This window comes from Canis lupus, chromosome 7 (genome assembly GCF_003254725.2).
Source record: "Canis lupus dingo isolate Sandy chromosome 7, ASM325472v2, whole genome shotgun sequence".
Classification (NCBI taxonomy): Eukaryota; Metazoa; Chordata; class Mammalia; order Carnivora; family Canidae; genus Canis; species Canis lupus.
The window spans coordinates 77,314,846-77,338,684 of record NC_064249.1 but is presented as its reverse complement, the minus strand read 5'-3'; the positions used below and the strand labels follow the sequence as shown (position 1 = coordinate 77,338,684).

General features: G+C 45.8%; 1 protein-coding gene across 10 annotated transcripts; it reads left to right on the top strand.

Moving 5' to 3' along the window:
• Window positions 1-771: 771 nt before the first annotated feature.
• On the top strand, window positions 772-23,716 carry MPPE1 (metallophosphoesterase 1). 10 transcript variants are annotated; one of them, XM_049112952.1, is made up of 13 exons: window positions 772-1,000; window positions 4,514-4,623; window positions 8,386-8,765; window positions 11,853-11,961; window positions 13,877-15,025; window positions 16,489-16,592; window positions 17,620-17,694; window positions 19,493-19,601; window positions 19,759-19,824; window positions 20,030-20,152; window positions 20,903-21,043; window positions 22,049-22,155; window positions 23,503-23,716. In XM_049112952.1, exons 3-13 carry the CDS (start codon window positions 8,500-8,502, stop codon window positions 23,516-23,518), a joined length of 2,265 nt encoding a protein of 754 aa, XP_048968909.1. In that variant the 5' UTR covers window positions 772-1,000; window positions 4,514-4,623; window positions 8,386-8,499; the 3' UTR covers window positions 23,519-23,716. The 10 variants fall into 10 exon arrangements, with proteins under 10 accessions (XP_048968909.1, XP_048968904.1, XP_048968910.1 ...); XM_049112947.1 differs by lacking the exon at window positions 23,503-23,716 and having other exon boundaries at window positions 22,049-22,699; XM_049112948.1 differs by lacking the exons at window positions 772-1,000; window positions 23,503-23,716 and adding an exon at window positions 1,178-1,248 and having other exon boundaries at window positions 22,049-22,699.
• Window positions 23,717-23,839: the final 123 nt, after the last annotated feature.

Below are 23,839 nucleotides of genomic sequence, written 5' to 3'. Positions count from 1 at the left end.
TATTTATTTATTTATTTTGATATTATTTGTTAAATAAAGAAGTTAGGTCATGTGGTCTGTAGATCTCCCCATTCTGGATCCAGCTGGTTGCTTCCTGGTGATGGAATTTATCTTGTTCATGGGTCTCTATATTTCCTTAAGCTTGGAGTTAATTACAGGCTATCTTGGATTCAAATTTTTTTTTTTTTCCTTTCTAGTTAGCAAGAATAGAGACGATGCTGCGTACTTACCACTGCATCGTATTGGTGTGCATGTTGTCCCAGTTTTCGTGATGGTAAAATCGTTCATCCAGACATATTCGAAAATATTACAACGTCCTTAATTAGTAATAATGTTGCCATTTACTGCTTGCTTATCCGATGCCAGGCATTGTGCTGGTCGCTTTCTATATGATTTCTATTGTATCTCTGTATATTAACTACACCCACAGATCTGCGAATATATGCTACTGACTATAATTACTATTACTAATGACTATATTGCTTGGTTGGAGGACTTCGTGTGCCATCGCTTCGAGCTTTCGTTTACTTCTTGTAACGTAGGGTCGTGATTCTGATTCTTGCTTTATGAGCTCATCTGGAGGCTTGTCTGAAATAATGGATGGGAAAGCCCTCTGGAAAGTAGAGCATGCCGCGCTACACGTTAGCTCATCACACAGCCCTCGAAGGCTCCCGCGTGGGGCCCACCCGGAGCGCCCGCCGGCGAGGGAGGCAGCGAGTGGGCACGGCGCCACCTGTCGGCGGCGCGCGGAGGCCCGGCCACTCGGCTGCCCGCCGCCGGGGCCCGCGGAGACGGCTCCGAGCCCCGAGCCCCGAGCCCCGAGCCAGCTCCAGGCCGCCCCGACCCGCACCGGCCCGCGCTCCGGGGGCCCACGGCTGCGCGGCGGCAGCAGACGTCGCTCCGGGGGGCCCCGCGGGGCCCGAGGACTCGAGCGGGGAATAGAGCCTAGGAGACACTGAGGACGACACGGGCCGAGTCGTTGAGGAAGAGGCGGCCAAGGGTAGGGTTTGCTTCTTTGCACCTGCTGTTTGGGGCCGCTAGTGGAGCCCCCGGGGGTTCCCGGCCGGGCGCGGGCGCGGGCGCGGGCGGGGGCGCACCTGGGGGCGGGCGCGGGCGGGGGCGCACCTGGGGGCGGGCCGGGGGCGTGGCCTCCTCGCGGGCCCGCGCGCACTCGCGGGGCTGACGGTGGCCCGCTGGGCCCAGTGCGCGGAGGCGGAAGCGCGGGGACGCTCGGCGGCGGGAGCGCAGGTGAAGGGAGGGACCGGGCCGGGCTCCCCGGGAGGCTGAGCGCTCCGCCCCGCCCCGCCCGCCGCCGCCGCCAGCTCGATTCCCCGTGTCCCCTCACGACCGAGCTCTAAGAATCAATCAGGCCTCCGGGTTAATTGCCGTCTCTCGTTCCTGCAAACTGGGACCTCCTTGCTTTCTAAGCATTGCAAGTTAGCTTACTGGAGAAGCGGTATTCTGGGGATTAGCCATTTGCTTGCTGGAGAATCACGATTAGTTAAGGCCCATGTATTAAATCGTAGGGGCCTCTCACTTTCTTTTTTTTTTTTAAGATTTTATTTACTTATTCATAGAGACACAGGCAGAGGGAGAAGCAGGCTCCATGCAGGGAGCCTGATGTGGGATTCGATCCCGGGTCTCCAGGATCACGCCCGGGGCTGCTGCAGGAGGCGCTAAACCGCTGCGCCACCGGGGCTGCCCAGGGGCCTCTCACTTTCTAGTTCACTGATGTACATTGACCCAAAAAAAAAAAAAAATTCTGTCTTACTCAAAAATATCATTTAGGGTGGAACATGTGACATTTGAATAGCCATTGATGACACTGTGTTGGTATATTTAAGGTAATGGACAAGTAAGAAAAAACCACAGGTCAGTGCATATTAGACATTTTTTAATGCTGTTTTGGGGTGGAGGGAGTTTAGATATTTTAATGATGGCTTTGAAGTAACAAATCAGTAAATGGATAAAATGTCTTGTTCCCAGTTTTGGAGTGTAGCTGCTATTTTTACATACTAGGCGATACGGATCAATGTGCCAGTGCATGTATTATGTTGATATTTTATGCTATGATTTAAGAGGGCTATTCTTTTTTTTTTTTTTTTTAAGATGTTATTTATTCATTTATGAGAGACCCAGAGAGGGAGAAGCAGGCTCCATGCAGGGAGCCCGACGTGGGACTCGATCCCAGGTCTCCAGGATCACAGCCTGAGCCAAAGGCAGATGCTTAACCGCTCAGCCACCCAGGCGTCCCAAGAGGGCTATTCTTGAATAATAACATGGCGATCGTTTTTCTTTAGCTGTTTGTTTTCTATGCTCGAAACACCCATCAGTTTCCTTCTCTACGTGTCACAGGGCAGCGGCTGCTGTGCCCTCTAGGAACTGATGCGTTAATCACTTTAATAAATAGCCAAAGGAAACATTCTTCAGCAACAGCACACACATTTTGCTTTATAAAGGCGATCTGATTTGGGGAACACAAGCCAATTTAGAGCCTTCCTCCCAGTCTCATCTACCAGTAGTGTCCTTAAAAAGGTGAGGTGACTCAGTGATGTTTCTCTAAACCCAGGCTCCCAAAACTTCTTTTTATATATACAGGTGGTATATTTAGATCCAAAAGGAAGCTCTTGCTAGAGGACATCATTAGCTTGCTAGGGTCCTGTGTGTGTTGTGTGATTGTGTGCTTCTTCCTTTTTTAAGAAAATCATGGCAAAAACTGCATAACATGAAATTTAACATTTTGACCATTTTAAGGTTACAGTTCAGTGATGTTAAGTACATTCACATTATTCTTCAGCCATCACCACTATCCATTTCCAGAATTACTAACAGTACACAAGCATTCCAACTTATCCACATCCTCATCGGTGCTTGTTATTTTTTGTTTTGCTTTTTATAATAACCATCTTGTTTCTCTCCCTTCCCCTCTTTTTTTTTTTTTTTTTTCTTTTCCAAGTGACTTGCCTAAGATCACATACTAGGAAAGAGCACAACTGAGATATAGACTTCCCCAGTTGCCCGGATCATGCCAGCCCCAGGGCTTAGGAGAGAACCCAGGAGCTACCAGGCATTTTCATGTACTCCCCTTTTAGAAAGAAGGCTGTTTCTCCAAAACGTCTCAGGAAAGACTGTCAGTACTTTCCTCTCATCAGAGGGCCACCCAAGCTTTTCCTTTGTAAGGGTTCCACACAGGGGCTGGTAAGAAAATGTGTTCTGTGCACCTGTTTGGCCATCTTTAAATCCCTGCCTGGCACTCTGACCAAGGGGAACAGGACATCTTCTCGATGTCCTGGAGACTGTGAAGTGTCTAAAGACCAAAAGAGTGATAATCTATGTTTGTAATTCTAAAATGTTTGGGGACAATAAGATTAAGTGTAGGCCATTGACTCCACAGATGCTTCTTGAGCATTTACTATTCACAGGCACCAATCTGAGCACCAGCAGAGGGGGGCTGTGTGGATGGACAAGGCGAGGTCCCTGACTTAGGGAGCTACAAACCACTGCAGTAGGAAATACATTTTATATCATGACCAGGATACACATGTAGATCCATGTATATAAGGTGGAAACAAGAGTTTAATAAAATTGACAAATTCACCTTGGAGGGGGGAGAAAACAGTAACATTTTAGTAATTTTGCTTTTTGAACCCAAATCTGCTAATGTAAAGGGAAGCATGTAATGTGGATGGAATTCTTCACATGAGCATATTGTCTTTATTGAAGCCACTCATGGCCTAGTTTTACATCTTATGAAATAAGATGGATAAACACATTTTTTCCACATGTCTTTCTTGAGCAGGTGTGTATGGCTGTGGAGATTTTAAGTCATTGACTTACTATGATTGAACTACAAGGTCAGGTTTACATTTAGTGAAGAAAAGGCATAGGGACTTTGCATGTCAAGTATTAGAAAGTCCAACTCGGTAAATGAGTGGAGAAAGATGGCCACAGCTTCCAGATTGTCTCTGATCTCTCCCCTTATTCTCTGCTGGGTTTCCTTCTCCCTCAGCTGATTATGGCTATCTGAATCAAGTTCCACTTCTTTGAGCCTGTCAGAATTCACCAGATTGGAAGGCTTACTCTCTAATCTAATCCTGACATGCCTGCCTCATGGAAAGATTTACTGTTTAAAAAAAGGGCACATTTGTGAACGTTATTTCTATCAATCTCATGACATCAGTGAACATTATTTCTATCAATCTCATGACATCAGTGGAGGTAGGTACTGTGACCCCCCCCCCCCCATTATGAGGCTTGGAAAGGGTAGGTGGCTTGCCCAAGGTCACATAACAGAGCTGTGGGTGGGATTTTTACCAATTCAGCATTGCTGTTTTTTGCTGGTGGGTATTCAGAACCTTGGAAAAGATAGTGCAAGAGGAACAAGTGGCTGCTGGTTCCCCCTTGGAGCTTTTTGGTTTTCCTCTGCCTGCTAAGAAGGGTAGCTGTGTGTGCCCCTGTGGTGGAAGTGTCTGTCCTTCCCAATCCCTTAGTGCTCAGCATGCTTGTTTCACAGGTTGGCCTTGTCAGGAAATGAAGCAGTGCTGTCCCTGAGGTCGGCTTAAGTGCGAATTGGCGTGAGCACAAGGAGGAGGTCACAGTATCCCATCTGGAAGCAGCAGTAAGGTAGGAGGGGCATCTCATTACCTGGTGTGCGCCCGGTGTGCTGCCTCGTTGTGCCATTTCTAGGGGGAGGACAGATCCTGGCTCCGACCCCCATCAGCCCTACAGAGTACTCTGTTCACGTCAGGAAGTCAAAGGGGATGTACTTTGGCCGCAATGTGGGAGACAACACTGGGAGATACTGATTTGATGAGTAATACAATGAGTTTGGATAGAGAAAGAAGTTTTCCAAGATTTGAGCAAAAGGGAATTTGGTTAAGGATTTGGTGTCAGAAGTTGTCAAAAAATGGTTTCCACTCTGAGGAGGAGCTCTTGTTCTTAAAAAGGATCACATTTTACTGGAGAGCGGATTCACATGGTGCTAGGGTTTTCATGAGAAGATGTGTAACAGGATGTGGGAGCTGGGTCGGCAGAGCCAGTGCCGCCCCTGAGTGCAAACCTGGGCCTCGTCTCTGTGTCCTGTCCTGCTCCTGTCGGTCAAGGGAAGCCGTGGCCCTTGGTCACCACCGAAACCGGCTTCTTGGATGAAGGCAAGTGGGTGTAGAGGAGCAGCTATAAAGCTGTCGTTCCGGTTTTCATTTCGGGGAACTTGGAGCCTTTAAAGAGCAAAGGTGTGCAAGGTAGGAGAACCTGAAGGCTGGGCTCCTTCCTCTCAGCTCACCCTCCAACGGCTGAGGAAACACGAAGGTTTTAGGAAGTTTCAGCTGCTGTCATGAGGATTTCAGAAGACTCTGAGGCCTTCTGAAAGAAAGTGAGATAGTAAGACGGAATGGTTGCTTCTGATACATTTGACTGACTCGAACCAAGGGAAGGTAGATGGTAGTAGTAAGAAATACATTCATGATTCCTTAGAGGCTCTCTCTCTGTCTCCTATGAGCAGCCCCCAGATAGAGGCTCCATGCCTAGTCTCACTGGTGAGTGGCTACTAGCAGCATTTTTTTTTTAAATTTTTTATTTATTTATGATAGTCACAGAGAGACAGAGAGAGAGAGGCAGAGACGCAGGCAGAGGGAGAAGCAGGCTCCATGCACCGGGAGCCCGATGTGGGACTCGATCCTGGGTCTCCAGAATCGTGCCCTGGGCCAAAGGCAGGCACCCAACCGCTGCGCCACCCAGGGATCCCTACTAGCAGCATTTTTACCTCATTCTGGAGTTTGATTGCTGATACGTGGATGACAGCAGGAGCCTCCTTACGTTCTCCTCGACTGCATCAGACTGAGAGTAGCCTCATGGGTGGAGTCAGGCACCCACACGCCCTGAGTGGCCTGGGCTGGCCTGATTTGCACCATGGCCCCGTTCTTATTATCCTCAGTGGCACATTGCCCCTCACAGGTGTCTCCTGTTGGAAGAGAAGGTTTATGGTGATTCTAGTTATGTGGCATGTGTGGCTCATCCTTAGATGAACAAGTTGGCAGGTGGTTCTAAGTGCCAGGACAGGGTATGGCCATCAGTCAGTGGTGGTCGGACCACCTGATATATTTTTTAAATTTTTTAATTTATTCAGAGGCAGAGAGAGAGAGAGAGAGAGAGAGAGAGAGAGGCAGAGACACAGGCAGAGGGAGAGGCAGGCTCCATGCAGGGAGCCTGACATGGGACTTGATCCCGGGTCTCCAGGATCACACCCCAGGCTGCAGGCTGTGCCACCAGGGCTGCCCCCGGACTGCCTGATAAAGACAGTGTGGATGCTCAGAGCAGAATTCCAGGCGGAGCAGCAGGTCGCAGATTGCACGCTTCGCCGCCTTTGACCTCAGTATGAAAGGACGCATTTAAGCCTGGCATTGGCATCCTGTTCCCTCTTCAATCAAGTACTTACCTAAATGAGGCCATTCGGGAGCAGAGAGAAGGTGAACCCTTGGGTGCAGAGCTAGTCCTGCCCTTCCAATCTTCTCATGTCTTCTTTTCTGAAGAGACACAGACAGGAGTGAGGACTTAGTACAGCAAACAGTTTCCAGAGCTCTGTTTGGAGGAGCATGAAAAGTATCCATCATTTCCGAAGGCTTCCTTTCCTTTCCTTTCCTCTCCTCTCCTCTCCTTTCCTTTTTCCTTTCTTCCTTTCTTCCTTTCTTCCTTCTTCCTTCCTTCCTTCCTTCCTTCCTTCCTTCCTTCCTTCCTTCCTTCCTTCCTTCCTTCCTTCCTTCCTTCCTTCCTTCTTCCTGAGAGACACAGAGAGAGAGGCAGAAGACAGGCAGAGGGAGAAGCAGGCTCCCTGTGGGGAGTCCAGTGTGGGACTCGATCCCGGGACCCCGGGGTCACACCCTGAGCAAAGGCAGATGCTCAACCATGGAGCCCCTCGCCCAGTGAAGGCACTTTCAGTTCTGAGGCTACGTGTTAAACTTTCGATAATGGCTCAAAATGCATGTTTGTCCCCATTTATTTTTCTTTAGGTAAGATTTACAAAATGTTCCGTATCTTAATGGTTGGTTGTTAAATAGAATGCCACCATGCAGGAAGCAGGGACTTTTATGGGATTTGGGCTGATGTGCAAATGTGAACAGTTCTGGAAATTGAATTTTGCAGAGATGATCTTAGACCCTATAAGAGTAAGAATGTTCTGGACTCCTTGTTTATCCACCATGTGAAGGTTCCTGGATTCATCTCAGAAAATCACCCCCTCAGAAAGGGATTTTCTGTATTTATTGGCTCAGTGGGATCAGTGGTCAGTGGCCCCCAAGCCTCCACCGCGAGACTTCTGGAGCTTCTCCTGTATCTGAGTTCTCTGCAGCCATCAGGTCACTACCCTTTAAGATCTTTATCTTGAGGGATTCCTGGGTGGCTCAGTGGTTGAGCCTCTGCCTTCGGCTCAGGTCATGATCCTGGGGTTCTGGATGGAGTCCCACATCAGGCTCCCTGCTCAGTGGGGAGCCTGTTTCTCCCTCTTCCTCTGCCCCTCCTCCCTGCTTGTCCTCTCTCTCTTTCTCTCTCTCCCCTTCTCTCAAATAAATAAATAAAACCTTAAAAAAATAGATCCTCATCTTGAGTGTAAGGTGAGGAACTTTAGTAGCATGTCACTTCTTAAAGCCTATTTCAGGTCATCCCTGTACCAGCCTTTCTCTTCAGATGTGTCAAAAGTGGATGCTTTTTTATTTTTTAAATAGGATACAGACTTCATTTATGGTTCAGGAGAATCCATAAACATTTTAAAGTGTTCCATAGAGAAACCACTGCACATAAATGTCTCCTAACAGAAGACCATCCAGAATTTTAAGGCTAGTTTGTGGGTGAAAATCCGTATTTGTGAAAACATACGCTGCAAATGCCGTGTTGACAGATGGGTCGCTCTGTGAGACCCTGGCCTCTGAGCGCAGAGTGAAATGTATCGCTCGCATCCCTGAAGTACATTGTCCATGAATATTCACTTCCTTTGTGGAAAAGCGATGTGGAAAAGTGATAAATTCACAGCAGAGGCAACAGGATAGGGGCCTTCTGGCCTATTGATTTGTAAAGTCCAGGAGGGGTCGCAAATCCTTTTGGGAGTCAAGTTACACTTAATATTTATTGACTGTTCCATTATGTCTCCTATCTTAACATCCCCTGGATAGATTCTTGTTTAATGATTTCCAAGATGTTAGTAAAACTTCATCATGTAATTGAGAAGATTATTCTTGTAGCATAATCCAGTGAATTATCCTTGTACGAGTACCGGACACTTCATTTATTCGGGAACATAGGTAGGATTCTGTAACTTAGTTGTTCTTAATGGAAGGAGCTAGTAGTGTTCGTGGCATTACCAAGAAACGCAAACCAGTCCTTTCTCTTCCCCCGTAGGTACATGGCTAAGCCCTGGACACCTGCTGTGCCTTACCCAGGATTCCATGGTCTGTCGTGGTGAATCCTTGATGCATTTCACTCTTGGATGCTGGTGACTCCCAGGCCTGAGACATGGCTCTGGTCAGGCTGGGGTTTGGAAGGCAGCATCTTTGTCTGTTAAAGAGAAGTTTCCTGCTGTTGAAACTCACCGCTGTCGTCTTTGCCGTGCTTCTGTTTTGTGAATTTTTAATCTATTACTTAGTGATCTTTCAGTGTGATTGGCCTGAGGTGAAAACTGCAGCCCATGGCAGTGGACAGAAGACTCTGAAAGCCATGTTTTTGGCTGACACTCACTTGCTTGGGGAAGTACGAGGCCATTGGCTAGACAAATTACGAAGGTAGGAGCTATAATCAGGAATCTTGCTGAAATTCTTCTGGCAAGAAGGTAGATCCTTCTCCCTGTAGGTCAGGGTAGTCATTGGTTACTTTCCTCTCAAAGAGAGACACGTGGGGCATTTGACTTTTCCTTGAATGTACTGTTTACAGAGCATCTGTTATTTGTAAGGACCCAGGATTTGGGAGGCAGGTCTGGGATTCAGTCTTAGGACTATGGACAGGCTAACGAGGGCCCCTCCAAACCTGTCTCTGCCTCCTTGTCTGTAATTGGTTGACACCAGAGACTTCACAGGCTGCGCGAAGGAAATGCCCACAGCAAGGTCTGGCACCTGGGTGTGGTCGGCTGGGGTTCCCCTTTGCCCCAGGCAGGGGAGGAAGCAGACCGGGGCGGGGGGGGGGGGGTCCCCTCTCACAGTCACTGGTGTGGAGTTTCGGGCAGGTTTTTGGCTGCTCTGGGTGGCAGGAGCAGAGCCGATCAGTGGCTGTCACCATGGGGAGATGACCAGGGCCGTCTCTCCAACTTGGACCTGCTAAGTTGTCCACTGGCTTTTCTGTCAGATGGCTTTTTAGAAACTCTAATATGTGAAGTTATGAACACATAACTTCAAAGTTAATCTTAAGCAATTTTAAGTGTATGTTTCAGTCCCATCAAGTACGTTCACACTGTTGTGCAACCGTCACCACCAGCCACCTCTAGGACTTTTTCAGATTCCCAAACTGAAACTTGGTCCTCGTTAAAGACCAACTCCCCACTGTTCCTGCTTCCTGCCCCTGCACCCACCATTCTGCTTTCTGTATCTATAGATTTGACTCCCCGAAGGTCCCTCATATAAGTGGAGTCATGCAGGATTTGTCCTTTTGTGTCTGGCTTATTTCACTGAGCATCACGTCCTTGTGTCCATCCGTGTTGCGACACGGTTCAGAATTTCCTCTCTTTTTTTTTTAAGATTTTATTTATTTATTCATGAGAGACACACAGAGAGAGGCAGAGACACAGGCAAAGGGATAAAGAGGCTCCCTGCGGGGAGCCTGATGTGGGACTTGATCCTCAGAATGGGATCATGCCCTGGGCCGAAGGCAGATGCTTACCGCTGAACCACCCAGGTGTCCTGGAGTTTCCTTCCTTTGTAAGGCTGGATGATACTGCATTGTATACTTAGACCGTATTTTGTTTCTCTGTTCCTCGTTCGATGGCTACTTCCACCTTCTGGCTATTGTGAATAATGCCCACCACATGGTGACTGATGGGGCCTTCACCCACCAGGGTAGGCAGCAGAGCCTTCTTCTTGCCCCTGGTCACCCTATACCCTGACTTCTTTTCCTCATCATGACTGCATGGTGCCTGTCTAAATAGATCTTTAGCCTTGCAAGCAGGAATATCAATGGAGTACTCTGGATTTGGATGAACCTTATGTTGAGTGGGAGGGTAAGATGTGTAAGATTTCCAGGGGTGAGGGAAGAAGGCAAGACAAAAGAAGGAAAGATGGGGGGGCTGCCATCCTTTACTCAGAGGGTTTTATTTTTTAAGATTTTATTTATTTATTCATGAGATACACAGAGAGAGAGGCAGAGACATAGGCAGAGGGAGGAGCAGGCTCCCTGTGGGGAGCCCCATATGGGACTCGATCCCGGATCCTGGATCTCGGGATCACACCCTGAGCTGAAGGCAGACACTCAACCGCTGAGCCACCCAGGTGCCCTACTCAAAGTTTTAAATCACATGAGGCATGAGATAAAGAAGGGCCAGGGTGAGATTTCCTTTGGCCTTCCTTGGTCCTTACCATTTGGGCTTTCTTCCCAGCCTTCTTGCTACTGCTGTTTCTAGATGCTTTCTCCTCCAGGATGAATAATATTCAATCAAGAAAAACTGAGAAATGAATTTTGGAAGGTGTCTTGAGTGAAGATGTGCACCGTGCAGCAGTTTACATGGGGCCTGGATGGTCTTCACTGACCCCAAATTTATGTCTTCCCCTATTTATATGCTGTGGGATGTCACAATTCTCTTTGGTAGGGGAGAAACAGCCCAGAGGATGCCTTAAAAGGGAGGGAAGAATTGGGGTCCTTAGGAAAATGCTACAAGTCATAGCTGTCTGGGAGAGGGGAGGGTGGTTCCAGAAATCACTGACATGTTTGAGCATCTCCTGTGTGTTGGTGCTGTGCCGGGCATTTTACAAATGCTCTCTCATTTAACTCCATAACTGCCCTGTGACAGTAGGTTTTATTATTCCCATTTACTAACAAAGAATAGGAACCAGAGAGAGAAGGGGACCTTCTCAAGGCCAGACGACTGGTTATGGGTGGAGCTGGGGTATTAAGCCATTGCCTGTCAGGTTCTAGATCTCAGGTGTTTTTTTTTTTTTTTTTAAGATTTATTTATTTGAGAGAGAGTGAGCAAGAGAGAGAGCATGAGTGGGGATGGGAGGGGCAAGGGGCAAAGGGAGAGCAGGGAGCCTGATTTGGGACTTCATCCCAGGACCCTGGGATTACAACCTGAGCCGAAGGCAGATGCTTGACCACCTGAGCCCCCCAGGAGCCCCCCAGGAGCCCCCCAGGCTCTTTTCATTCACTTGTCTTACCTGTGGGTGGTTACTTGGATGTCTGAAGTCCACAGGATCTACAGTTTTGATATCAACTAGTCTGACTCTCCCATTATTGTCCCCAATCCCAAAGGCACGCAGGAAGTTGAGGTCATTCAAGAAGAAGTGAAACTTCAGCCAGACACGGTCATCTCCTTGATGTGGTCACAGCCCACACCGGGCATCTTTGGGAGCTGCATTGAGCTCTCCCTGACCTCTGTCTGGGGCTATCATGACTGAGGGATGGCTTCCTGGGTGCAGTGTCAGGTCTGATCTCTGCCACTGAGGGGATGTGTGGGCGGGGCAGCCCTCCCCTCCCCCGGGCCATTGTTCCCCATATTTACTCCTATACGGACTCTGAGCCTTGTAGGCATGGAGAAGAATGCAGGCATGGGGCCGTGGAAGGAGAATGGGACCATTCAGTTCAGTTTTTAAATGACCCAGAAGACGGATCGGATGTAGGCTCTACGTAGGAAATAGACTAATGCTGTACTTCTTCCTGTTGACCTCAAGGGAATGGCAAATGGAGAGAGCTTTCCAGACAGCTCTGTGGTTGTTGCAGCCAGAAGTCGTCTTCATTCTAGGGGACATCTTTGATGAAGGGAAGTGGAGCTCCTCCCAGGTAGGACCCTGTGACACAGGCACCCTCGTCCTGCTTTGGGGGTCCAGGGCAGGCAGTCCAGAAAATCCATGAAGCGGTATCCATGAGGGTGGGAAGTTTTGCTGAGCACCGATGTTAAAAATATATAGTTTACCTGGAAGATTATTAGGATCTGTATCTCATGCCAGTCTTGAGATAGGCAAGCTAATTATAGACAGTTACCCCTTGCACAATACCGGGTTAGGGATGCTGACCTTGTGCAGTTAAAAATCTGGGTATAACTCTGGATTCTCCCCAAACATAACTACTAATAGCCCACTATGGACTGAAAGCCTTGCTGATAACACAGTTAACAACTATTTTGTATGTTATGTATAATCTATTCTGTATTCTTACAATAAAATCAGCTAGAGAGAAGAAATGCTGCTAAGAAAATCATAAGGACCTTGACGGTACTGTGCTGTCTTTATAAAAAAGGGCCATGTATAAGTTGACCTATGCAGTTCCAACTCTTGGTCAACTGTCAACTGTATTTGTTTATGTAGGAAGTAGATTAGTCAGAACTCATTTTGTAGGAATGCACATTCTCACGAGCCTCTCGGGAAAGGGAAAAAAGGAAAGGAAAAGAGGCAAGGTGCGTACAATTTCACTTGGCACCAGAATTACAGAATATATAATGAAATATTCTTTGATTTTATACTTGTTTATTTAACCATGAAATTATGAGTATTGTGCTATAAGAGTTACTTGCTACTTTCCTTTTTTTAAAGATTTTTTTAATTTATTTGAGAGAGAGTTGGAGGAGGAGCAGAGGGAGAGAGAAACTCAAGCAGATTCTGTGCTGAGTGCAGAGCCCAATGTGGGGCTCAATCTCACTACCCTGAGATCATGACCTGAGCTGAAATCAAGGGTTGGACACTTAACCAACCCAGGCGCCACTCCGCTTATTTTTTTCTTCTGAGGGAGAGGTGCAGAAGGAGCCATGAGGGGGCCTGGAATGAGGTTCCTGTGCCTTCAGGAGCCTCTGTTTGGGTGTTGAGGTGACATAAGCTTTTCCATAACCAAAGAGATAGGCTATTCTCACCTTAGCTGTCAAAATATTTTGCTTATTACATTCCTGGAATTAATGGAAAAAAAACCTGTTTTGCTGTTTAGTTAAAAATATTTGGTCATGAATGGTTTTTAGGAGGGATTTTGTGGTATAGGATAATTTTTAAAATTTAAATTCAATTTAATTAACATATAGTGTATTATTAGTTTCAGAGGTAGAATTTAGTAATTCATCAATTGCATATAACACCCAGGGCTCATTCCATCACGTGCCCTGCTTAATGCCCATCACCCTGTTACCCTATCCCCCCCACTCACCTCCCTTCCAGTGACCCTCAGTTTGTTTCCTATAGTTAAGAGTCTCTTATGGTTTATCTCCCTCTCTGTTTTTGTCTTATTTTATTTTTTCTTCTCTTCTCCTATGTTCATCTGTTTTGTTTCTTAAATTCTACAGATAAGTGAAATCAAAGGGTATTTTTCTTTCTTTGACTGACTTATTTCACTTAGCATAATACATACCCTCTAGTCCCATCCATGTCATTGCAAATAGGAAGATTTCATTCCTTTTGGTGGCCGAGTAATATTCCAGTGTGTGTGTGTGTGTGTGTGTGTGTATCACATTTTTATCCATTCATCTGTCGATGGACATCTGGGCTCTTTCCATAGTTTGGCTATTGTGGACATTGCTCCTATAAACATTGGGGTGCATGTGTCCCTTCAAATCTCTATGTTTGTATCCTTTGGATAAATACGTAGTAGTGCAAATGCTGGATCATAGGGTAGCTCTATTTTTAACTGAACTGTTAAAAATACTGTTTTCCAGAGTGGCTGTACCAGTTTGTACTGGGGTGGGATATTTTTTTAAAAAGCCATTGTCATTTCCCAGGATAATCCAAAAAGCTTTACAAAGAAAGTCTTGGCAGTGTGGTACTGGCACAAAAACAGACACATAGATCAGTGGAACAGAATAGAGAATCCAGAAGTGGACCCTGAACTTTATGGGCAACTAATATTCGATAAAGGAGGAAAGACTATCCACCGGAAGAAAGACAGTCTCTTCAATAAATGGTGCTGGGAAAATTGGACATCCACATGCAGAAGAATGAAACTAGACCACTCTCTTTCACCATACACAAAGATAAACTCAAAATGGATGAAAGATCTAAATGTGAGACAAGATTCCATCAAAATCCTAGAGAAGAACACAGGCAACACCCTTTTTGAACTCGGCCATAGTAACTTCTTGCAAGATACATCCACGAAGGCAAAAGAAACAAAAGCAAAAATGAACTATTGGGACTTCATCAAGATAAGAAGCTTTTGCACAGCAAAGGATACAGTCAACAAAACTCAAAGACAACCTACAGAATGGGAGAAGATATTTGCAAATGACCTATCAGATAAAGGGCTAGTTTCCAAGATCTATAAAGAACTTATTAAACTCAACACCAAAGAAACAAACAATCCAATCATGAAATGGGCAAAAGACATGAACAGAAATCTCACAGAGGAAGACATAGACATGGCCAACATGCATATGAGAAAATGCTCTGCATCACTTGCCATCAGGGAAATACAAATCAAAACCACAATGAGATACCACCTCACACCAGCGAGAATGGGGAAAATTAACAAGGCAGGAAACAACAAATGTTGGAGAGGATGCGGAGAAAAGGGAACCCTCATACACTGTTGGTGGGAATGTGAACTGGTGCAGCCACTCTGGAAAACTGTGTGGAGGTTCCTCAAACAGTTAAAAATATACCTGCCCTACGACCCAGCAATTGCACTGTTGGGGATTTACCCCAAAGATACAAATGCAATGAAATGCCGGGACACCTGCACCCCGATGTTTATAGCAGCAATGGCCACGATAGCCAAACTGTGGAAGGAGCCTCGGTGTCCAACGAAAGATGAATGGATAAAGAAGATGTGGTTTATGTATACAATGGAATATTACTCAGCTATTAGAAATGACAAATACCCACCATGTGCTTCAACGTGGATGGAACTGGAGGGTATTATGCTGAGTGAAGTAAGTCAGTCGGAGAAGGACAAACATTGTATGTTCTCATTCATTTGGGGAATATAAATAATAGTGAAAGGGAATATAAGGGAAGGGAGAAGAAATGTGTGGGAAATATCAGAAAGGGAGACAGAACGTAAAGACTGCTAACTCTGGGAAACGAACTAGGGGTGGTTGAAGGGGAGGAGGGCGGGGGGTGGGAGTGAATGGGTGAGGGCACTGGGGGTTATTCTGTATGTTAGTAAATTGAACACCAATAAAAAATAAATTAAAAAAAAAAAAAACCAAAGAAAGTCTTGGTCCAGATCTGGTTAGAAACCCCCTGTTTATGGGGTTTTTATGTTTGTTATAATCTAGTCCATAATTAAATATGAGATAAGTGGAAATTCTATATGTAATAATTAGCTAGTTATAAAATGATGCTGGAGGTATATGTTACTTTTGCAAATTAAGGGCAGCATTTTATGTTTTTCTTTCTTTTTTAAAAGACTTTATTTATTTGAGATAGAGAAGTCACAAACAGGGGAGGAGAGGCAGAGGGAGAGGGAGAAGTAGACTCCCCACTGAGCAGGAATTCCCAACACAGATAGTGGGGGCTCGATCCCAGGACCCTGAGATCTTGACCTGAGCCAAAAGCAGACGCTTAACCAACTAAGCCACCCAGGTGCCCGTTTCTGTTTTTCTAATTTTATGTTATTCTGATTTTATCTTATCCTAACTTTAAATACTATTTGTTAAAGTGAAGTTTGTAAATGTATTGAAGGACTCTCCAGCATATTTCTCTAGCTTGGGCCTATTTAAAACTTTTAGGATAAAGTTGATTATTATCCAACTAAGTATTGTCTTCCCTCATGTTTGTCCAGTTGATGTTTTTAGACTTAATAAGAGCCAGAATGATAGAAACATAATCCTCAAGCTTTAATAGTTAAAGCATATGTCAAAATAATGTTGAAATATTGATTGGATTTTATCTTTCTTTTGCCCACATCCTATCCATTCTCATTCTTATTGTAGCCACAGGGAAATGCTAAGATTAGGGATATGCTCATCCCTGTCTTGGTTAGGAGACACGAATTTACTTGACATTCCTAAGAGCCTCTTCTTATAATGTGTCCAAATCTGAAGTGCTTATCAGACCCCAGGGGGGTCCATGCTCGGGCTTCTGGGGATCTTCTCAGGGAATCTTAAAATGGGTACATGAATCAAATATTTTGGGGACTGCCATCTAATGTTTTAATATGGGGGAATATAATTTAATTAAAAGTTGACATCAAATTAAATAATTAAAATATTAAGTCTTGGTAAAAGAAGTATGACACAGAATTGGAAATTCTAAGTTCTACATTAACTCTGTGAGCACCTGATTTGGACGGGGAAGTGAACTTCTCATTATCTGAGTAGGGAGCATGTTTTTTTAGCCACAGGGAAGAGAGGGTTCTCTGGATCTCAGCAGCGACTCATTTTTCCCACAGGGCTGGGCAGATGATGTGAGGCGGTTTCAGAAAATATTCAGACACCCTCAGCACGTGCAGCTAAAGGTGGTTGCTGGCAACCATGACATTGGCTTCCATTATCAGTAAGTAGTTCAGTGAAGTTGCACCCTGAGAGCGCTCGCTAACTATGACTTGAAACCTGCCACCATTCAGGTGAAAGCCTTATTTGTGCTGTGTGTGGGATATCTGTTGTCCTTGAGCGATATAAGCCCTGGAACATAAGGTCCACAAGGGCAAAGACTTTTGTTTTGGCACATTGTACACCCTTAACAAATCCCTGTTGAATAAATGACTTGTATGTGCTCTTGGGTGATTCTAACTTGAAACTTCATTTAATAACCAATTATTTTCTCGGGGACGCAGAAAACAAGACCATTTAGCTTTTTGTAAATAGTTTTTACATAGTACTGATGAGATGCCAGCCTGTTTTAAGCACTTCATTGTTTTTTTTTCCCTCCTTAATGCCCATCCCCCATCTAGCCCGTTCCACGACACCCCCCCCCCCCATCAACCCTCAGTTTGTTCTCTATAGTTAAGAGTCTCTTATGGTTTGCTTTCCTCTTTCTCTCTCTTTCCCCCCTTCCCCTATATTCATCTGTTTTGTTTCCTAAATTCCACAGAGGGGTGACATCATATAGTATTTGTCTTTCTCTGACTTATTTTGCTCAGCATAATACCCCCTAGCTCTATCCATGTCATTGCAAATGGCAAGATTTCATTCTGAGTAATATTCCATGCATACACACATCACATCTTTTTGATCCGTTTATCAGTTGATGGGCTCTTTCCATAGTTTGGTTATTGTAGATGATGCTGCTATACAGTGGGACTAAGCACCTTACTTCCATATTTCAACTCATTTAATCTTTCCGACGGTCCTATTTTAACCATTGTGCCAGTGAGGAAACTGAGGGTCTAAGGGGTGCTGAGTCCTTATAGTCACTCTGGTAGAACTGAGATTTCCCCTGATAGCCCGGGCAGCTGGAGCTCTCACCTCACAGAGCTAGTCCGGGACTCCAGTCCTGAGGTATTTCCTGTGTTTATGCTAACTCCTAAGAGGTCCTAAAATGACTTGCTCTGAAAAATGTTTCTTTTTACAACCGAATACAGGATGAGCACATACAAAATAAAACGATTTGAGAAAGTTTTCAACCCTGAAAGGCTGTTTTCTTGGAAAGGAATTAAGTGAGTATTATTTGTGAATTCTTATGAAGCCCCTTCCGTCCTCAACTTCATTTTCTTTCTTTTTTTCTTTTTTTAAGATTTTATTTATTTATTCGTGAGAGACACACAGAGGCAGAGACACAGGCAGAGGGAGAAGCAGGCTCCTTGCAGGGAGCCCAATGTGGGACTCGATCCACTGACCCGGGATCACACCCTTGCGCCAAAGGCAGACGCTCAATCGCTGAGCCATACAGGTGTCCCTGAACTTCATTTTCTAAGGAAGCTATTGTCCTGGGTCAGAGCCACGCTCTGTGTGGCTTGTACAGTTTCTGATGAAGGCATGCAGGCCTCATCCTCCCTGATGGCCACTGTCAGGGTCACCAGCCTGGTGTTCCTTAACAACCTGCAAGTGGACCAGCCAGTTGATGACTTTGCCTGGCCTGTCTGCAGTGTCTCTGGGTGATAGAGGTTTCATCAGCCCACTTTGTAAGGGAGTGCATTTTTATTTGTTCAAAATGTACCTAACTTGCTCTTGTGGGTATGTGTCCCAGGATTTGGGGGCAGGTATGTTCACCATGCTCTGTAGCTGTGCGCCATCCCCACTCCCATCAGCCTTGATTTGTAGCCCAAAGCATCCCAACCCTTTCGTCTGACCACGTATACCAGTTCCCCTGCTGCATGGCCATTTTCATGCTGTCTCCGGACCCTCTCTGGTCTGTGTGTGCATTTGCAGTGTGGTGGACAAGACCATACACGTTTTTTTAGTTGCAGACCTAGTGCAGAGAGAAAAGGTGGGAGAGGAAGGCTCTTCCTCTTTAGACCAGGGCCCCTGTGGATGTCCAGGACTCATGGCTTTGGCTGTGGCAGGTCACCGGATCTGTCACAGAGATGACCTATGACACTGCCAGAGACCAGGTCAGGGCTTCTCCACAAATGCTCACTCTTTTCCTCTCTTTGCCTGTAGGACTGAGTCTCTGGTAGCTTCCTTCCCTGCATCATATGAAGACTTGATATAGTTTTATGTCTTCTTTTTCCCTAGGTGTAGAGTTTAAGAAACTTGAAACACACCGATCATATTTCAGATCAGTTGGTTAGCTCCTTATCGCTAAAATTCTTTACATTTCAAGCAGTCTTTACTGATAGGTGCCCTCTTCATGCCCAGTTGACAGGTGTGTAGGAAATCCAAGCATATTTGAAATGGGAGTCTGTAAGAATATAATTAAGGTAAAGCGATTATAAAGGGCCACCACCAGTGACTATCATCATCCTGATTTGGGATCATGTGCACCAGTTAGCTCTGCCCAGCAACTCCCCCCCACCCCCGCCCTGCCGTGTCTGCTGCGTGTGCGGATGTTAGTGACTGTTGCCCGAGGTTCACTATATGATGATCACAGTATGTCATACATCCTGAGTACTTCCTAGTGGCAGGCGTGGTCGTAGTCTCCCATTCAGCCCTCACGGGTCAGTGGCATGGCTGTACTGCGCTACCCCCATCTTTCCAGATGAGGCACAGAAGACACATGGTGAGATACTGGGCTCAATGGTGCTGTGACCTCAGAGCTTCTGTAATCTGGGATTTCTCACAAATTCGAGGTTAAAAATCCTTTGACTGCGTCTTAGACCCTCTCCCCCTATGATGCTGTTATTGTGCTTTCTTTGTATCAACTCCTACCTAAGACAGATGAGTCGAGCTGAGGTTTAAAGCCGTTCTGGGGCATGTTTCCTCACACGGTGGGTGCCCGGCTTCTGGCTCAGGGAGCAGGGTCAGAAGACCCACGGGAAGCCAGTGGCCTTCACTCTGTTGCTCCCTCTGCCTCAGTTTCGTGCTGGTCAACAGTGTGGCCCTGGAAGGCGACGGCTGCCACCTCTGCTCTGAGGCGGAAAGGGAACTCATCGAGATTTCTCACAAACTGAACTGCTCCCGAGAGGTAGGAGGGCATCTGAAGGTACAGGTGCTCCCATTCTGGTATCTTCTGTGGGGACGGCCCCTGCACTTCGTGTTGTGTCCATCTGTCAGCTCTCCCTTCCTTTCCTACTGCCCGGGGAGTGCTGGCTTTGCTGGCTTAACTCATCTCTTGCCGGCAGGAACCTGGCTCCAGCCTGTGCAGAGGCCTGCAGCCGCTGCCAGGGTCAGCCCCGGTGCTCCTCCAGGTGAGCCAGGCCCCTCCAGGTGAGTGGGGCCCTCCAGGTGAGTGGGGGCCTCCAGGTGAGCAGGGCCCTCCAGGTGAGCAGGGGGCCTCCAGGTGAGTGAGGCCCTCCAGGTGAGCGGGCCCCCTCCGGGTAAGCAGGTGGGTGCAGCTCCAGGGACCCTGCTCACACCTGGGCCTCTCTAACCACCCTCCCCCTGCCCCCTCAGCATTTCCCGCTTTACCGGAGCAGCGATGCCAACTGTTCCGGGGAGGACGCTGCACCTCTGGAAGAGCGGGGCATCCCCTTTAAGGAGAGATACGATGTGCTTTCCCAGGAGGCCTCACAGAAGGTTTGCAGTAGGGCGGGAGGCCTGCGCAGGGACAGCCAGACAGATGGCTGTCACAGCCTCCTGAGGGTGGAGGGCAGACTTGGGCAACTTTTCAGATTCCCATGCCATCCTTTGATCCTCCCCCTCCCAGCTGTAATTCTGTTTCCTAATACCGAGTTAATGATCTCCTCAGCTCCTCTTTATTCAGAGTTTTTTCACTAACTTAAATGTATTTGAAAATGTGAATGGAACCTAAGAGGTAATTTTGGGGGCAACCCTCTCAGTTCCTCTCCCTCTTCAGGAGCTTTGTACTATCACTTTACTATCACTCAATACCCAGGAGTTTGTATTATTGATTTTACTATTGCTCAGTAAACTTTGCTGCCCACCCAAAAAAAAAAAGTTAATTTTGAGGGACTTAATTAAGATGTGCTTATTTATATAGGTTTATAGAATGTTTATATTCTATAAATACATATTTGTATAATTATGATATACAATATAATAAAATATATATTTATAAATTTATACAAATATTTCTAAAAATCTAAAATCTGAGATAAGAAGGATAGATTCCCCCTAAAAGCCTGAACTTACTTTTGATAATAGGGTCTAAACAAACCAAAGGATCGTAAGGAAAAGATAAAGCCCCCTACCAAGTAGGGATTTTCTATTTTACTTAATGGAATAAGCGAGTGGCCTGGCTCTGGGCCCCGATGGGGCTCTGTCCAAGCACTGACCCCCTGTTGCTTCCTCCCCTCGGTGTGGTAGCTGCTCTGGTGGCTCCGGCCCCGCCTCATCCTGAGTGGCCACACACACAGTGCCTGCGAGGTGCTCCACGGGGCGGGAGTCCCCGAGATCAGCGTGCCGTCTTTCAGCTGGAGGAACAGAAACAACCCCAGTTTCATCATGGTAATGTGAACGTTTATTTTCATCTGAAAGCTTTCATAGAAGTATTGAAATCAACACAGTAATCAACTATTTAATTGCTGCAACCTGTAAAAAATGTACAGAAGGTGTAAATACAAACTTCCCCTGCTCTGCACGCACACTTAGTTGGATACACTGACCCCTGTCTGAACACCTCTTTGGGGACAGATGAACGTGGCATTACCCCTGGAAGGGGCCAGGGAGGGGTGACTTACGGAGTGCTTCATCTCCATGGATGCCACTGCCCTCAGATAGTAGGCTCTAGGTTTTTAATTTTCTAAGGACACAGGGTCATGTCTTAGCTGTACTCGAATATCTTGTCTTATTTCCAAATAGGCCCATTTGCTCTGGCAGGAAAATGCCACGGCTCTTGCGAGTTGCCTGGAGATGTTTCAGTTAGTGGCCACCTGATGTTTTTTTAAAAACCATTTTGTAATGGTTTTATGTAAGGTATTTTTACTTCATGAAAAGTTGGAGAAACCCTCACGTTTTCAAAGTAAATGAAACCATTCCTCAGTGTCATTCCAACATAGCAAAAACAGCTACAAAACAAGCCCACTGAGGTGCCTCTGGCACATGCATTTCTGCATAACGGGTTCCTTATTTTAGCATCAGATGGCATGAGAAATGGCCTTGTGCTCCTTGTTTCTCAGTGACCACTGATGTAAATCTCCATGCCTCTTGCATCTGTCATGTGTGCCCACTGCATTTTAGCACACCTGCTGTGCTAGTTTCAATGGAGAGGTCAGATCCACTCAGCACGCTGGGAGCCTTCACTTCATGTCTCCAGCCAGTGCTTGTGGTTGGTGGGTGGTGACCTGTGGGGGACGAAGGCTGTGCCCCTTAGTCTCAGGAGAAGAGCCACTTCCTGGCCTTATCCGAGTCAACCAAGAAGGCTGCCTTTCTTCCTCTGTAATGTCTAAGACTGTTGTGTGGCGCCATGGGAAGACTCTCACTGCAGCATTAATGTTCTCATTTCCTTTTCAGGGCAGTATGACGCCCACAGAGTATGCCCTGGCCAAGTGCTACCTGCCCTATGAGGACACCGTTCTGGTCACGTACTGTGTTGCAGCCGGGTTCCTGGTGGTCCTCATGTTAGTTCACTCTGGGCTTCTAGTCTCACCTTTTCTTTTTGGTTGGAATCTGCTCAGAAAATTTAAGACAACATAAACAGCAGGAGACTTTTGTGTGCTGTAATAAATAAGAAAGCCAAAGAAACTGAACTTGGGGCAGTACTCCTGTGAGATGAGGTCACCAGAGGCTGGCTTTACACACGTCACAGAAACTATATATCACTGCTGCGAGTTCCTGCAGAATAAATAGTTGATTGTACTGTTCTCATGCTATAAAAATGGGACATGTACTCTACAACAAGTCTTTTTTCTCATTTTATCAAATATATGTATAATCAAAGATCATGTCTGTACAATATGTAAAAGCTATTAAAGTCATCACTTGCATGCACTAGACTGTCCTGCCTTCCCCCAGATGGAGCTGGACGCCTGGGAACACACTTGGGATTGTGTGTGCAAAAACACTGGCTTTGCTTCTATCCCCCTACAAAGTGGTCCTCAAACCCCTATCTATTATAAAGCTGTACACTTAAAATAATAAAAGTACAGATGCCACAAGCAGGAATGGATTGTTCTCGCAGACTTTTGTACTTCTGTGCTAATGGAATCAGAGTTTTAGAGAAGTGTAATTTTCTCTAGCAGACCAGGCTGTTAAATCTGAATTTAATGCCTGTCCATGATCAAAGAAACTTGAAAAAAAGACTGGGAAGTGGCCTTTGACATTTAAAAATACATATGTTTTGATGATTCTAAGCCAGATAAAATATGTTCTTTCTGTGTATTTTCTATGGGTCTAGCCCTGTCTCTGAATAGGAAGCTTAGCTGCGGGGGAACCGCTGAGTGATAACGTACAGAACAGCACACAACTGCACTTTTGTGCACGTGTGGGGGTGTAGCTCTGCCGTTCTTCATGTTGTATGTTGAAAGTGTGATGGAAAGAAAAATAATTTCTACTTTATATGTCTCATTTCAAATCAGAGCTTTATGCAGCAGGGATGAGAGGCACAGGAATTTAGTGATTCTGACTAATCATGTTGTATGTTGAAAGTGTGATGGAAAGAAAAATAATTTCTACTTTATATGTCTCATTTCAAATCAGAGCTTTATGCAGCAGGGATGAGAGGCACAGGAATTTAGTGATTCTGACATAAATCATGTGTTTATCACACCAATCATCTATAAAGCTGTCATCCTTTCTTTCTTGGAAAAGTCATATTTAAATCTGGATGCATTTATGAAGGATTATAAAATGCTGCCTTATAGAGTAAACTTTAAAATAGTAAAGACTAAAAGGAAATGAAGTAGCATCAGCCAGGCTGTCACTTCTGGATTCCTATTGTTGAACCATAACTTTGGACATCTTTGCAGATTGTCCTGGACCTAAGAAAACTACCCTCGAAGCCGTGGCTGTGTATAGAATATGAAGCATCGCTGCTGTAGTGATTCTCATTTTCTAGATGTCGTACCATACTATAACTTTTCAGGCTGCACTTGGAAATCTTTCACATGGGAAAAACAGCAGTGTATTTTGACTTTGCATTTCAAATAAAGGTTTTGTAATATTTCTTCTTCAAAAGGCAAATGGAGATGCCGTCCTTTGATTCTCTTGGGCCAAACACCGACACCCGTCTGTCTTCTTGCTGTTTGTTTACAATGGAAACTGCGGTCAAGTGAGTGATTCAAAAGCTCTGACTAAGGGGATGGT